The sequence below is a fragment of the Phoenix dactylifera genome, chromosome 17 (genome assembly GCF_009389715.1).
Source record: "Phoenix dactylifera cultivar Barhee BC4 chromosome 17, palm_55x_up_171113_PBpolish2nd_filt_p, whole genome shotgun sequence".
NCBI lineage: Eukaryota > Viridiplantae > Streptophyta > Magnoliopsida > Arecales > Arecaceae > Phoenix > Phoenix dactylifera.
Window position 1 is genome coordinate 6,367,648 of NC_052408.1, and position 16,109 is coordinate 6,383,756.

General features: G+C 40.2%; 1 protein-coding gene across 1 annotated transcript; it reads right to left on the bottom strand.

Moving 5' to 3' along the window:
• Positions 1-1,293: 1,293 nt before the first annotated feature.
• LOC120104347 lies at positions 1,294-15,675 on the bottom strand. The gene is made up of 4 exons (XM_039115271.1): positions 15,154-15,675; positions 14,759-15,046; positions 14,126-14,365; positions 1,294-1,404 (listed from the first exon to the last, which is right to left on the bottom strand). The coding sequence occupies exons 1-4, from the start codon at positions 15,673-15,675 to the stop codon at positions 1,294-1,296; spliced, it is 1,161 nt and encodes a 386-aa protein (XP_038971199.1).
• Between the last annotated feature and the right edge of the window lie 434 nt (positions 15,676-16,109).

Below are 16,109 nucleotides of genomic sequence, written 5' to 3' on the forward strand. Positions count from 1 at the left end.
TAATCTTAGCGGATCAATCACCGTCCCTCGTGATTGATCCATTAATCAATAGCAATTCAGGAATTAATCACTAATAACACATGCCTCAAATTCTCAACTCTTAAGAATATGCGTCATCATCTTATTAATTTCTTGGATGATTCATGGACACATAAGAACATGAATGAAAAGAATGCCCATCCTAATAAATTCATTATTAGGTCAAGTACAAATTTATGTCCCAGAACAAAATAATATGTTAGCCAAATTGGCTTCTAGGGCATACTTCTAATAGGATCATCGATATAAATGATGGAATGGATGTACAAGTAGTTGCCGATAACCGAGATGGAAGCGAAAAGAATGTTGACTATGAAGTTGACATCAGCCACTCTGTGGCCTCCTTAGTTTCATTTGAAAAAGAGTCACCCAAACTATCTCGTCTTATTCCCTCCTACAGCATCGACTATGGCTAGTTTGGCATCCCAAAAAAAATGGCTCCATTGCATCATTTGTGATCCTCCACTTAGGAAGTTCCTTCCTTAACCTAGAAAGCCTAACTTCTTCAAAACCAACCAATCCATCTTTAAGCAGAAGGCCACTTTCAATTCTTGCGAATTGAAGGATGAAGCGAGCCATCCCTTGTCGCAGACAAACATAGGTGGCTCCCCCAGTGCGTAGAAGGCTAGAAAGGCATTTGTTCCAAGCCCCAAGAGCACCCGAGCACAGGATGTCTATAAATTGAATATCCCTTATATTTAACTCCGTGAAATGACAGCGGAAAACAAATTGGCCAAAGCAGATAATTTTGCATTCCTCTTTGGTTGTTCCTAGAGTTTTGGAAGAGGAAACTCAAGACAGGGCTCGAAAAACCTACAGACCTCTCTCAACATGTTGTTTGGATTGCTTTGTCAATCCAAACCGAACTGAGATCGACATTGGATGATAGAAATGATGGAAGAAGGAAGAGGACAATTGGCCACACCAATTGAGGAGAAGCGTAACCCAGAGCATAGAACCATATTGCTTTAGGGTAAATGTGTTGCTTTAGGGTAAAAGTCTGTGTTGTATATTATGCCATGCTTACTTGTGTTTGAGTTCTTAGGGTATAGAAAATCCAACTATACCCCCTCAACAGAAGCAAATTAGAAGGACCCAAAGGAGACATAGAACCTACTATGGGATTAGTTGAAAACTAATAGTGCCAACCCCCATTTCCCTTATTAGTAGAGTGCATCATGCAAGATTCACATGGAGTGGGCACCATGTAACAATAAGCAGTGCATTACATAAAGTAGTAGCAGCCTCTATGAATCATTCCTCTCGAGCAGCAGCTGCCTCCGCTCCATCACCACCAGCAACAACCTTAGCTCCAGCACCACCACCACTTAGCTCCACACACCACCACCACCAGTAGCTCCAACCCTAGCAATAACAATAACAACAACAGCATTATCGATAGCAGCAATAGTACTAGCGGCAGCAATACCGGTGACGACGACACCGGTACTAGCAACGGTGGCACTAGTAGTAGCACTAGCATCATCAGCCTCAAGAGGTCAGACTTAACCCTCTCAAAGGCCTCCTTGGAGGAATTGATACTCTTTCGTATAATTTTAATACCATTTTTTTAATACTATTTGATACCATTTTGTACAGCTGAATGGCACTATTTTATGATACTATTTGATATAGTTTCTGACACAATTTGTACAATTTCTAATACTTTTGGTATATGGCATAGTTGAATGTAATGGTGAATGTGACACTTTTATGTAATGATAGAATGTGATAGTATTAACCTAAAAGGTTTAATTTTGATGATACAAAATATTTAGGTAAAAAATTTACTAATTATCTATTTGGAGTATACAAAAACGCTCACAGAAAGCCAACAAAATATCAGTCTAGTACTTTTAATGTGAAAGAATGAGACTCAAGTTTATGAAGTTTTGTACTAGAGGAGTCGACCCCAAGAACACTAGGAGCTGACCCCAAGAACACTAGGAGCTGACCCATGAATGTCCACAAGCTAAAACAAAAAACTTCAATATTGGACATTGTCTGGAGTCGACCCTATGACAACACGAGCTGACCCTCGCATATTAACAAAGAGTGGCATGCATTCACTAGTCATCCCTGGATTAGTCGAGTTGACCCCAGAACAGTCGCAGATAAAGAACAAAGAGAAGTGAAAAACTATACTAGTACTTGACGAATCAAACTCAGAATGGCCACAAACAGAAGATAGAAAGAAGCACAATTCAGCTCTTTCATGAGTTGACCGTAGAGGATAACGAGTCGACCCCAAAGAATAGAAGAGTTGACCGTTCTGCACTGGCAAGCTATAACGGCTAGTTTTTTAGTATAAATAGAGTGCATTAAATGAACTCTAACCCTTCTCCAATAGTCTTCAATGGCTAGTAATTATTCTCCAGTGGCTTCTCTTCATATATAGGCCTCCAAAGGTGGAAAACAAGTAGTGAATCAAGTGAATTAAAGTAAATCAAGTGAGGCAAGAGAAAAAGAAGGGAACTCAAAGAAAAATCAAGAAGAATTAAAAGAGCATTCATTGAGGGAGAAGCATTGAATCCAACTTCATCGACCACTTCAAGAGCATTTGTTGAGCACTTCCAATTGAAGTGGACATCAAGAGGCTTCTTCAATCATTTCAAAGGGCTTTCAATTGGTTTATTTCTGCTCACTAAGGAGCTTCGATTATATTTATTGATTATTGTTGCATTATATTTCATTGTACTTGTGGGATAAGTTTTAGTTGAGTTGAAACTTGAAAAAGTTGATTCGTACCTTGAAACGGAGTGTGACCAGCTTGGAGGGCTAGAATTAGTTAGTCGGTGGTACCCAACATTGTAATTATTTGTAAACGATTAGTGGACTGAAATTCCCAAGTAGCAAGCTTAGAAAGTGGATGTAAGTGCTGGGTTTGACACCAAACCACTATAAATCTTTTGTATTTGTGGTGCTTGGATTGTTTGTCTTGTTCCTTTTTGTTTATAGTCTTACTTATTCTTTATATCGCCCATTGCACATCACATACACTCTAATATGTTATCATTCCGTTACACTTAGTAGTTTAAAAATTTTGAAAAACTCAATTCACCCCCCCCCCCCCCCCCCCCGGGGCTACATAGCTGGGCAACAGATAATACAACCAAATATGATACTTTTTGGTGTCATTTATGTGATGGTTCATTTGCATGCTTTTTGATTTATTATATAGTTTCGAAATGGTGTTTCAATCATCTATGATAAAGTATGGGCAGGTTTGACCTCCAATATTAGAAGATGGGTTAAATATCTGTGATATCTGCCATAGCTAGGTTTAGGATATGTTTTGATCATCTATGATATGTATCAGCTAAAGTATCAGCAGGCTAGGCTAATACTTAAGTATCGGATCAAGTTTTAGCAGCTCAATTTGTAGAATGTTAAATTTACTCCATTTGTGGGGCTGAAACTTAAGTATGAGCAACTTAAGTATCTAAAGCTTAAGAGTTACTTTGGTATCATTTCTGCTAAGTCCAAGATATGTTAATTATCTTTGATATGTTAAATTTGTAGAATGTGATGCTAAGTATCAGCAGTCCAAAACTGTGACACCTCTGATCCAAAGGCACATATGAGGAACATGACAATCCACCGTATACAAGCATGCAAGGCAATAACTTGTCCATAGTCCACTAAAATAGGTAGAATAACAATAGTAATTAAAAATTTTTAATTCTTATGAAATTCTCAAGATTCAATAATTCAGATTCCAAAAACATTGTCAATATACATATTCAGATAATCTAATCCACATAATTCACATATGTCTACATATAATAGCATTTGAAATGGTTCTAACAAAATTGTAAAGTTTGGTCTGAAGTAGCTAACTAGAACCTTGCTCCGGTCTCACAAACCCATCCTCTACCCAATCACTTTTGAGTCTCGGGCTCCGTAGAAAAATAGAAATCAAAAGAATGAGCTAATATCCCAGTGTGTAACCAAGACATAATCAAACAGATCAAGCAAGTGTAACAAATATGAGTACTTGATGCAATAACTTATTTAGTAAAGTAATATTTGTGATCAAGTCATACATTTAGCTATAATATGCTGTAGCATATACATGACTTTTCAAATCAATAATTTACATATGATCCAAAGAGCATTTTGGAAACCGATATCAAAGCCAAAGTGATTATACCAAAGTTCCATGAATATCTTATGATCAAATGTTTTCAAATATATGGCCGTAGTTCTATATAACTACGGCCATATATAATCACATGACAGGGCCCAAAGTACCATACCTAACTGCTACAGATTTGGTCCAAAGTACTGCACTTAACTCCTGTGGAGTATGTCCAATGTTAACAATTTCCGAAATGATGCCAAATGCCAACGTACAACTCTTGGTAGAATCCAAAACATAGTTCGATTGAGAATTCAATACTTATACATAAATTCAATTTATGTAATCCATAATGTCAAGTGTATTTTTGCAATATACAAATTTAGCTCAATATGTATAAATCCACAATGACGGATAATTATCAATTTTTTTCAATAATAAATATGCAAACAATGTTTTCCAAATCAATATACTTACACACATCAACATACAGATTCCAAAGACTTGTGCTGAAGTTTCCAAAATCCAATTAATTGGAATAATTCTAATAAACTCCGTGATTATCAAATTGCAGAGATATCATGCTTGATCCAATTTTTAACCATACACACACAAAAAAAAAGACAGTGCAAATTTCAACGTATCTAACAATAATTAATCTAAAATATATTTCCAAAACTATATATATTATTTAAAATTACTTTGATTATGCGAAGGTTACTTATCTCATAAATGTCACAACTAGATAGTCTAATCAGTTCACAAAAATCCTTTAAGACCTATTTATCCCCAAATTAGACATATATCAAATTAGAACTATATCGATAAATAATTTTTAAAATTTATCCAAAATTCCTAGAAGTCTCAATTTCTAATCTACCATCGTTACCACAGGGAAAGGAGCACTCACCTTACCCTGTTCCGGTCATAAGGAGCGAGAGAGAGAGAGAGAGAGAGAGAGAGAGAGATGGCATAGTGGGGGCCCCTTTCGGGCTAGCTCAGAGGCGAGAGAAGGATTAAATGAGAGGGATGGAAGAGGGTATAGTTTCCTTCACCAGCACCCACAGCTACATACACATATAAAATGAAGGGAATAAGGGAGAGAAAGAGAGAGAGATAAGGAAGAGAAAGGAGAAGGCAGTGAGGAAGAGCCCTTCCCTTCCTCTTCCTTGCTTTCTAGTTCCAATAGGAGGGAGGGAAGGTGGGAGAAAGGGTGAGCGAGGACACGAGAAAGTGCCTGGGAGAGAGCGAGAGCGAGTGGAACGGAGAGGGAGCGCGTGAGACCAAGAGAGTGAGCGTGAGAGCGAAAGAGAGAATGAGAGAGAAAGAGACGGTGAGAAGAGAGAGAGATGGTGAGAGAGATAAGGGAAGGTTTTTTTTTCTTGCTGAGTAAGGGAAGGGGTTTCCTTCGGTGAGCGTAGGGTGTCACCGAGGTTTGTAGCGGAGTTCGCACGAGTATAGACATCGGAGACCAAACCTTCTTCAGATGGACCTCTGATAGCTTGGGACACCTGGGGTTCCCTCTCTGCTCCGGCAGTTCCTCAGATGGTGTTTTTCACCTGGGAACCCCCACCCCCGAGTTTCCTCAAGGTCAACTTCGACGGATCAGTACTGGATGGAGGAGCGCGGAGTGGTGCGGGCTTTGTGATACGGGACCCGCACTCCAGAGTGGTGGCAGCAGGGGACTGTCAGTTGTTCGACATTTCGGTTCCCGGGGCAGAGCTACGAGCTGCCTGGGCGGGGCTTCGATATGCGAGGCAGGTATTGCAGGCTAGCTCGGTTGTCCTGGAGGGCGACTCGGCCACAGTCATCAGGTGGATCCAGGAGGGGCTGAGGGGTGTGGGCACAAACCACCCCTTGGTTCGGGATATAGGGATGATGTGTGGGGTTGGGATGGCCGTCCAGGCCAAACAAGTGTTCAGAGAAGCCAATGGGGCGGCCGATTGGGTGGCTGCCTTTGCGGCTCATCATTCAGGGTACACCCTTTGGGTGGGGAGGGGGAGCTGCCACGGGCACTCCATGAGTTAATGTTTTTTGACTTTATTGGGTGTATTCGTACACGTATTGTATGAAGACCCGTTTTCAGCAAAAAAAAAGGGAAGGGGTTTCGGTCACCTATTGGAGAGAAGAAACGAAGAGGCGGTTCCGGAACCGCCGGTTCCGATTATGGAACTACCGGTTCCGGTTCCATAAAAATCTAGAACCTTAACCGAAACCGAAAATAGTCGGTTTGGTTCTAATTCTAGAACCGCTGGTTCCGGTTCCGATTTCGATTTTAAACGGTTCCGATTCCGATTTTTCAACATAAATTATAATTTTTTTTAAAAAAAATAGATTGTGTAATTAATTTGGAAAAAAATTTAAATACAAATAGATTGTGTAATTAATACAAAATGATAATATCTTGAGTAGCTGCATTTGGATCAATAACTTCGGGAGATTGAGTTAAATCGAACTCATCAATAGAGTAGGGTCGGTAATTTGGATCCCAAGAATTTGGGTTTGAAACATATATTTCCTTGCCTTTATTTAAGTGGGAGGAAGACATTTTTGATAATTGGATCGGAAAAAATAAAAATATGGGAAGGTTATGGAATGTGTAGAGAATTGGAATAGATTGAATAATTGAGAGAGTGAAAAATTGAGAGAGAGATTGGACGATTGAGTGGTGGTGAAAAAATTGATTTGGAGAGGTATATATAGTGTTGGGGATAATTTTTGTGTTTCCCAAAATGCCCCTCAAACTAGCCGTTTTTTAGTTGTTAGGAGGGGTAAAATAGTCATTTTTTTGGTTCGAACCAGAATCGAACCGCCGGTTCCGATTCCGGTTCAGTTCCGATTTCGGTTCGGTTCCGGTTCCGGTCCGGTTCCGATTCCGGTTCCGGTTCCGGTTCGGTTCCATCAAATCTGAAACCTTAACTGAACCGTATTCCACAAGGTTCCGGTTCGGTTAAGAACCGTGAGAAATGGTTCCGATTCCGGTCCGATTCGGTTCCGGTCCGATTTTTCGGTTAGAACCGAGCCGTGGTCGGGTCTATCTAGTGCCCCCCACCCTGCCCGTTTCCTTTATTTTTTTTCTTTTTTTCTAAGACAGATAATTGATATAATTTTAGTACAAATGCAATGGGCGACACCCACACACAGTCTGTGCACCCCTGAATTATGGGTGGCAATCGGGTCGGGTCGGACATAAATAGGTCGGGTCGGATGCAGGTCGAGTCAGAAAATCATAAACCTGAACCCGACCTGTTTATTAAACAGGTCAGAAAATTACAATCTGAACCCGACCTATTTATTAAAAGTGTAACCCGACCCGACCTGTTTAACCCGTTTAATAAGAAAAAACTTCTCTTATCTCGTTCCCCACTGAACCCGTAAGAAAATCTCGTTCTCCACCCGTTTAACCCGTTTAATCTGCCGGCCCTACTCTCTTCCTCCCATCCTTCCGCAAACCTGCACTCCCCATGGAAGAAGATGACGATCTCTGGCAGCAGTAACTCGAGCTCGACGATGACGACTCCAACAAAGGGCCTGACTCCCAACATCTTTTCTCCTCCCCCTTCTCCTAAGGGTTGAGCTCTGAGGGGTTCGATGGATCCGACGACCTAAACTGAAGGAGGAGAATAGAAATCTAACAGAGGTGGAGAAAGCATACCATGAGGAGCTGCAGAACTCGTACCTTCTTATCGTCGCTGTCGTCAATGCCGGAACCCTAACATTAAGCTGCTAGGGCGGACTCGGGGTCTTGAGGGCTGAAGAAGGAGAACGGAGAGAGGGGAGGGCTCAAAACCCTAACCCTAGCCCCCACCACCGCCCTCGTGCTCTCGGATTTCCCCCCCTCCCGAGGTCGTCAAACTCCTGGTACCATTCGTCTCTCGCGTCCTCCCCGCCGCTTGATTTCTGATCAGCGACGTCTAAGGGCGTCTAGGGAGTCGTCGGGGCTGAGAATGGTGAGGGGATGGGTCTTGGAGGGGGGCTTCCAGGGGTTCTTAGACGGCATGGGGTGGCGGGGGCGATCGTTGACTAAGGAGGAGGAGATCTTCCACTGCTTGCGATGGAGGTGGGGCTCGAAGAGGGTGGAGATCTTCCGCCATGGAGCTTCGGGTAGAGACTAGAGAGGAAGGGAAAAATGGGGAAACGAAAGAGGATGCGGACCATATGGTGACCATGAAAAAAAAAAAATACTATGCGCATCAAATTATAAACAGGTTAAACGGGTCCAACAACTAAAATCTGTATCCGATCCAATTAATAAACAGGTTAAACATATCAATCTGTTTACGACCCGAACCTATTTAGGTCAAACCCAAATCTGTTTATGGTGGGTCGAACACGAGTCGGATTAGCGGGTTGGATCATATTTTGCCACCCCTACCCTGGATGCCCATTTTCTTTCTTTTGCTTATCTTACGACGAGCCCTCGTATAGTTTGGGCCTGCACCATGGGCCCAAATTATCACAAGAATATTGTATTTGTCCTGAGCTCCACTTATTTACTTCGTACTTAAGTATCAGCTCATAAACCTGAAATGTGATTTTATAAACTGGTTCCATAAATTGAAATATGATTTCATAAACTGCCTTAAGTATCAAAATACATGGAACAAAAGTATTGAGCAACAATATCAATTATAGTGCCCTTAAGTATTAGTTTGACTATCAACTTGTTAGTAGGGCTATCAACGGGCCGAGCTGCTCGGGCTCGGCTCAGGACCGGCTCGATAAAAACCCGGCTCGAGCTCGGCTCGTTAGTCAAACGAGCCCGAGCCCAAGCCCAAAATGAGGCCTGTTTAAATCCGAGCCCGAGCAGCTCGTGAGCCCAAATGAGGGCTTAGTCCAATTAACAATTTCATTGGGCCCCAATTAAACTTGGATTCAACCCAATTAAATTTTATTTGGCTTAATCAATTTAAAATTTAAATCAATTTTATTTGCCCAAACGAGCCCAAATGACTTCTTCCCGGTTTCTCCAAAAGATTCCAGCACCACTGCACTAGCGAGGCCCCTCCCCCTCTTTCTTCTCCGTTTCTCCCCCTCCCTTTTCCTCTCTTTGCCGACTCCTCCACCGGCGACACTGCGACAGAGGAGGGGAGGAGAAGCCCTCCTCCACCGGCGAATCAGGGGAGGAGCCGAGGAGTCCCTAGCACTGGAGGGTCGGGCCACGGCCGGCGGCGCCCGCGGATGTGCCTGCGGCCTCTGCCCGTGCTGGCGGTACTCGTGGCTGAAGCCGGCGGCCGCCGCATCCGACGAGGTGAGTCCATTCTTCTCTTCTTTTTTTTTTTCTTTCCTTCTTTCTTCTCTTCTTCTTTTTTCTTTCCTTCTTTCTTCTCTTCTTCTTTTTTTTTCTTTCTTTCTTTCTTTCCTTTGTCCTTCTCTCTGACGACGAACCGAGCTTGGCTGCTCGTTCTTCTCTCCGACGGGGATGACGACGAACCGAGCTTGGCTGCTCGTTCTTCTCTCCGACGGGGATGACGACGAACCGAGCTCAGCAGCTCGTTCTTCTCTCCGATGGGGATGGTGATGGGGATGAGGATGCGGCGGGCTCGGGCTCGGGCAAACGAGCTTTACAAGCTCAAGCCCGAGCCGGGCTATGCTAAGCGAGTCCGAGCCCGAGCCTAATACAGGGCTCGGTACCGAGCCCAAGCCTAAGAATTTGTGAAACGAGCCGAGCCCAGCTAGAGCCTCCGCATGCTCGGCTCGGCTCGTTAACAGCCCTACTTGTTTGTGCTCTTAAATATCCACGTTAGTGGCTGAAATGTGATTTTACAATAACAAAACTATTATGAATATGAGAGCTAAGGACATAACTAGCACTAAATAGCAAGGATTTTCATCAACTGTATTAAATATTGCAAACAAACCTCAAAAGTTCACAATAGTTACACTTGGACCTTAAAAGTTCTGTATGTATTCTTGTACCCCAAAAGTAACTTGGGTTCGCTAGTGGCTGAAATGTGATTCCACCATGATAAAAAAAGTGGCATTCTAGCATATCAACATAAGAGCAAAGGACATCTAAAACTAGATAGCGAGCATTTCCATGTACTGCATTTTTAAATTATTATAGACAAACTCCAAAAGTTTATATTAGTATTACTTGGATTCTAAAAGTTTACTGTATATATACTTAGACCCCAAAAGCATTCTAGATTAATTAGTGGCTAAAGTGTGATTCCACAATGTCAGAAAAGTTATAATATGTCATTCTTCTCTATAGACATAAGAGATAAGGATATAGCTAGTACCAGAAAGCAAATGTTTTCATTCATTGCATTATTAAAATATTATAAACAGATTCCATAAGTTTATAATAGTAATACTTAGATTTTAGAAGTTATAAAAAGTTACACTTAGCTCCTCCCCTAATTGCTTCCTCTACAAGTGCTTATAGGGTGAAACTGTTCATGTTAGCCCTCCCATCCCAATTTCCACCACACTATTTTAGGGTCAACAATTTTCTATGACCACCTAAGAAGCAACTAGGCACCATGTCAAGCACCTTTTTCCTCGATTTGCAGGCTCGAATATCATTCTCCAAACTCTTATTTATCTACATCAACTTGCTAATCACCTCTTTGAAATGTAGTGAGGATGGAGGATCATGCCATTGAAAAAAACTACATCTTCTTCCTCTTCTTGTCTACATCAACAGATTGAAGACTTTTGTAGACTTGTTACTTGGAAATTTAGTTATAAATCATGAAACTCCTTACCTCGCACATGGAACACCCATAGAACCAGCTTTCGGGATTAACTAGGGTCCATGAGGTTTTTAATGGAGTCCTCAACTCACAATTCCAATAGATAGGAAGATTTTGACTTTGGGTGGAGCTTTGGGCAGAGCTTTAGTCGGAGATTATGCTCGAATATGAGAACTTCTAGTTTTTGGTGGAGTTTTTTAGGTTTCTCTCTCTCCAAGCTTTCTCCTCTCTCTCTATCAATCAAAACCCTTGTTCAAAAAGAAAGAGGGATGGGGAGGAGTCACATGATAGTCACATGATCTCCTTTCGTTCCTGCCAAAACACTTACCTTTCTAATCCAAATAGGAAAGGTATTAATGGAATATGATATCTGAACTTATGTCACGTGACAATCAAGTCTTCATGGATTTTAATGGAGATGGATAGCTGGACTACATTGTAAACCATCTGTAAATAGGATCATAAATAGAACCATGAAGGGTTGCGTACCTGGATCCATGGATTTGCTGAACGATCAACGCTTCTTTTCTTTCTCCCTCTTGACCCCTATTCAAACACCCGGTGATGGAGACCGATTTGTGTTCACATTACAGGCAGAGGGTGAGACCCCTTCGAATATCCTACCATCAAGGATATTATGCTTCCACTTCTCTAGAAGACAGTTACAGTAATCATCTCGTAACTGACCACGTTGTGGTCATGTGGGTCAAAACCCAACATTCTCCCACTTGGCCCATATGACCATACTTTGGTTAGAATGATATAAACATTAGGCGCGCATCATTCTAATCCACAGTCAGTTGGGTCATCATAATACCATATTAAACAACTTACTAATGTGAGTCAAGGCGGTTCCACATCAACATAATGACATAGTTCCTTCCAAGTACTACAACACTAGCAAATTATTTAACCACAGTCCAAAAATGAGAAGTATCTTTAATGGTCAAACATTATGTCTTTGTCAGAGACAATTCCTGTAATCATACATTCAAACCCATACATGTACATATATTTGAAGAACATGAAAATCAGAAATATAATCAATTATATTTAAGTGTCAAACAAATAAACATAATACAATCCTCAATTAATATCATGGATTACAACTAAGACCCATTCTTTCAACATGCTCTTTAAAAGTCTTCGGTTGTAAACCTTTTGTCAAAGGATCGGCAATCATGAGCTCTGTCCTCATATTTTCTATAGACACATTTTGTTTCTAAACTTTTTCTTTGACAACAAAATATTTAAGCTCAATGTGCTTGGCACCATTAGAATATTTATCGTTTCTAGAGAAATGGATGGCTGCAGTATTGTCACAAAAGATTCTCAGCGGCCTGGCAATAGAGTCGACAATCCCAAGTTCCGAGATGAAGTTACGCAGCCACAAACTATGAACCGTGGCCTCAAAGCATGCCACAAATTCTGCTTCCATGGTGGACGAAGCAGTGCTTGTCTGTTTGGCACTTTTCCATGAGATTGCTCCTCCAGCTAATAGGAACAAATAGCCAAACGTTGACTTTCTACTATCCACACATCCAGTAAAGTCTGAATCCGAATAGCCAATCACCTCAAGGCTATCTAACTTTCTATATGTAAGCATGTAATTCTTTGTTCCTTGCAAGTATCTCATCACCTTCTTTGCAGCTTTTCAGTGATCCATCCCTGGATTACTTTGGTATCTTCCTAGCATTCCAACTGCAAAACTGATGTCCGGTCTGGTACAAGTCTGAGCGTACATCAAGCTATCAACTGCAGAAGCATAAGGTATATTTTCCATCTGCTTACATTCCAATTCATTCTGTGGGCATTGCATGAGACTAAATTTATCCCCTTTTTGAATTGGAACAACACTGGCTGAACAGTTCTCCATACCAAATCTCTCTAGAACTCTGTCTATATATGCCTTTTGAGACAACCCTAACAATCCACGTGATCGATCACGAAATATTTCAATGCCTATCACGTAGGTTGCCTCATTCATATCTTTAATTTTAAAGTTCTTTGAGAGAAAAACCTTAGTTTCATACAATAAGCCAAGATCACTACTGGCAAGCAATATGTCATCAACATATAGGACCAAAAAGATAAACTTGCTCCCATTGACCTTCAGGTATATACACCGATCAACAATGTTTTCCTTAAAACCGAAGGAAGTGATGGTATCATTGAACTTGCGATACCATTGTCGGGAAGCTTGTTTAAGACCATATATTGACTTCTTTAATTTGCAAACCATGTGTTCTTTTTTCTTTAATGGAAAACCTTCGGGCTGGTTCATATAGACTTCTTCATCTAAACTCCCATTCAGAAAAGCAGTTTTTACATCCATTTGGTGCAACTCTAAATCATAATGTGCAACCAAAGCCATAATGATTCTAAATGAGTCCTTTTTAGATACAGGAGAAAAGGTCTCTTTATAATCAATGCCTCCTTTCTGAGTGAAACCTTTGGTCACTAGTCTGGCTTTATGTCGTTCAACATTACCCTTTGAGTCGAGCTTGGTCTTAAAGACCCACTTACACCCAACTGTCTTACTACCTTCGGGCAAATCAACGACATCACAGACTTCATTTTGATCCATTGATTTCAACTCATCTTTCATAGCATCAATCCATTTAGTAGAATCAATACTTTCTATGGCTTGTTTAAAAAAAATCGGATCTTTTCTTGTCCCTATATCAAAATCAAATTCTTGTAGATAAACCATATAATCATTTGGAATGGCAGATCTTCTTTCTCTTTGAGATCTCCTTAATGTCATCCCTTGTAGTTCTTCTACAACTTGTTCAGTGGTGATAACTTCATTATGGAGTGTTTGATCATTAATTTGTTGTTCATTGTTATTAAACTATGTGACAACTATAGGAACAACAATTTTCTTAGAAGTCATGGGTAAAGGGACTTGCACCCTAACTTCTTGAATTTTCACATTTTGTGGTTTATCACTCCCACTGGTTTCACCATTCTCAATGAATTTGACATTACCGGTCTCTATAATTCTTGTACTATGGTTAGGACAGTAAATCCTATACCCTTTGGATTTTTCGGGATAACCTATAAAGTATCCACTAATCGTTCTAAAATCCAATTTCTTTTCATGTGGATTATAAATTCTGGCCTCCGCTGGACAACCCCAAACATGCAGGTGTCTTAAACTCGGTTTTCTTCCTGTCCATAACTCAAAAGGAGTTTTTGGAACTGCCTTACTAGGAATCCGGTTTAATATGTATACAACGGTCTTAAAGGCTTCCATCCACAACGATATGGGTAACGGAAAATTACTTAACATACTCCTAACCATATCCATAAGTGTACGATTACGCCTTTCAGCTACTCCATTCTGCTGTGGCGTTTTCGGCATAGTATATTGGGCACATATACCATGCTTTTCTAAGAGTTTAGCAAATGGGCCAGGGTGTTGTCCTGTTTCATCATACCTACCATAATATTCACCGTCTCTATCAGACCTGACAATTTTCACCTTTCTGTCTAATTGTCTTTCAACCTCAGTAATGTATACCTCTAAGACATCCACTGTCTAAGATTTTTCATGCAACAAATAGACATAACCATAACGTGAAAAATTATCAATAAAAATGATAAAATACTTCTCTCCACCAAATGATGGGGAGTCAAAAGGCCCACAAATGTCTGTATGGATAATTTCAAGAAGTTCTTCACTTCTTGTAGCAACTTTCTTTGTGTGTTTGGTTTGCTTTTTCTTAATGCAATCCACACACATACCGAGATCAGTAAAGTCTAAGTTTGACAAAATTTCATCCTTTACTAATCTCTCTAACTTTTCTTTGGATATATGACCCAATCTTTTATGCCACAAGTTAGAAGATCTTTCATTTATCAGGTTTCGTTTAATTCCAACATTACGATGCAAGGTCATAAGAGTTTCAGCAAAATGATTATCAAAATTTACTTTATATAAGCCATCACACAAAACACCAGAACCAAGGAAGACATTGTCTTTGAAAAGACGCAAACTACCATTCCCAATTTTAAAGAAATATCCTTCAACATCAAGTTTAGAAACAGAAATTAAATTTCTAGAAATAGAAGGAACATAAAGAGTCTGAAGCAAATCTAAATGACAACCAGTATTTAAAAACAAACGATAGGTTCCAACAGCTGTTACAGGAACTCTAACCCCATTCCCTGAAACGATAAAACTCTCATTTGGATCTTGCATCTGGGTTGTAAGGAATTCCTGCATCGTATTTGAAATATGAACATTAGAACCTGAGTCAAACCACCAAGTATTAGAAGGAACTTCAATAAGGTTTGATTCAAAACATACATAAGCCAAAGGCTCACCTTTCTTTTCAAACCATGCCTTGCGTTTATGGCAGTCCTTCGATAGTGTCCCAATTTCTTGCAAAAATGACATCTATCTTTGTTTTGTTTCTTCTTATGAACCTCGGTATCATGATGAGGTTCTTTACCCTTGGATGGTCCACTCTTCATGCCCTTTCTTGGCTTCTTCCATTTTTTCTTGGCACCATGACTTACAAGATTGACAGAATGATGTCCTTGTTGCTTAAGTCTTGTCTCCTCTTGAACAAGCATACTGGTCAATTCATTCACATTCCACTTATCCTTAATAGTGTTATAGTGAATTTGAAATGATTCAAATTGAGGAGGCAAGGAGTTCAAAATAAATTGAACTAAAAAGGATTCATTTACATCCATCCCAAGAGCCTTCAGTTTAGCAGCTATATTTGTCATTTCAAGGATATGCTCATGCATCCCACAAGTACCATCAAATTTCATGGTGGTAAGCTTAGCCATTAATGTCCCAGCAAGAGACTTATCAGCAGATCGGAAACGTTCTTCCATAGTTTTCAATAATGCTTAAGCACTGTCACATTCAAGAAGCGTTAACTTGATATTATTCGCTATACTCATCCGCATAAACATAATACTCAATCTGTTCGATCTTTCCCAAGTCTTATAAAAAGACATTTCTTCCGAGCTGCTCAAATCAGTAATGTCAGCCGGTTTCTCAGATCGAAGTGCTAAATCAAGATCCAGAACACCTAGGTAAAACTGGACTTGTTTGTTCCACTCTGAGAAATTAGTTCCATTAAAAATCGTAACAGATGAAGCTTGTGAATGAAGCGAAACAGGAATAGATACTGCAATAAGAAAATTAACAATAAGAAAATGCCTACAACATTAACACTTTGAGTTAGCAATAATGATGATAACATAAACAGTATTACCATAATACACCTTTGGGTAGTAATTATGAAACACTAAATTACTATTAT

Bases quoted from the DNA above. Each gene is read 5' to 3' on its own strand.
- LOC120104347 (XM_039115271.1), bottom strand. From the start codon at position 15,675: ATGGAAGAACGTTTCCGATCTGCTGATAAGTCTCTTGCTGGGACATTA. The intron at 15,047-15,153 runs GTGAGCCTTTGG...AATACGATGCAG, and splicing joins GGCATGGTTTGAAAAGAAAG to GAATTCCTTACAACCCAGAT. The intron at 14,366-14,758 runs GTAAATTTTGAT...GAAAAATCTTAG, and splicing joins TGTGTGATGGCTTATATAAA to ACAGTGGATGTCTTAGAGGT.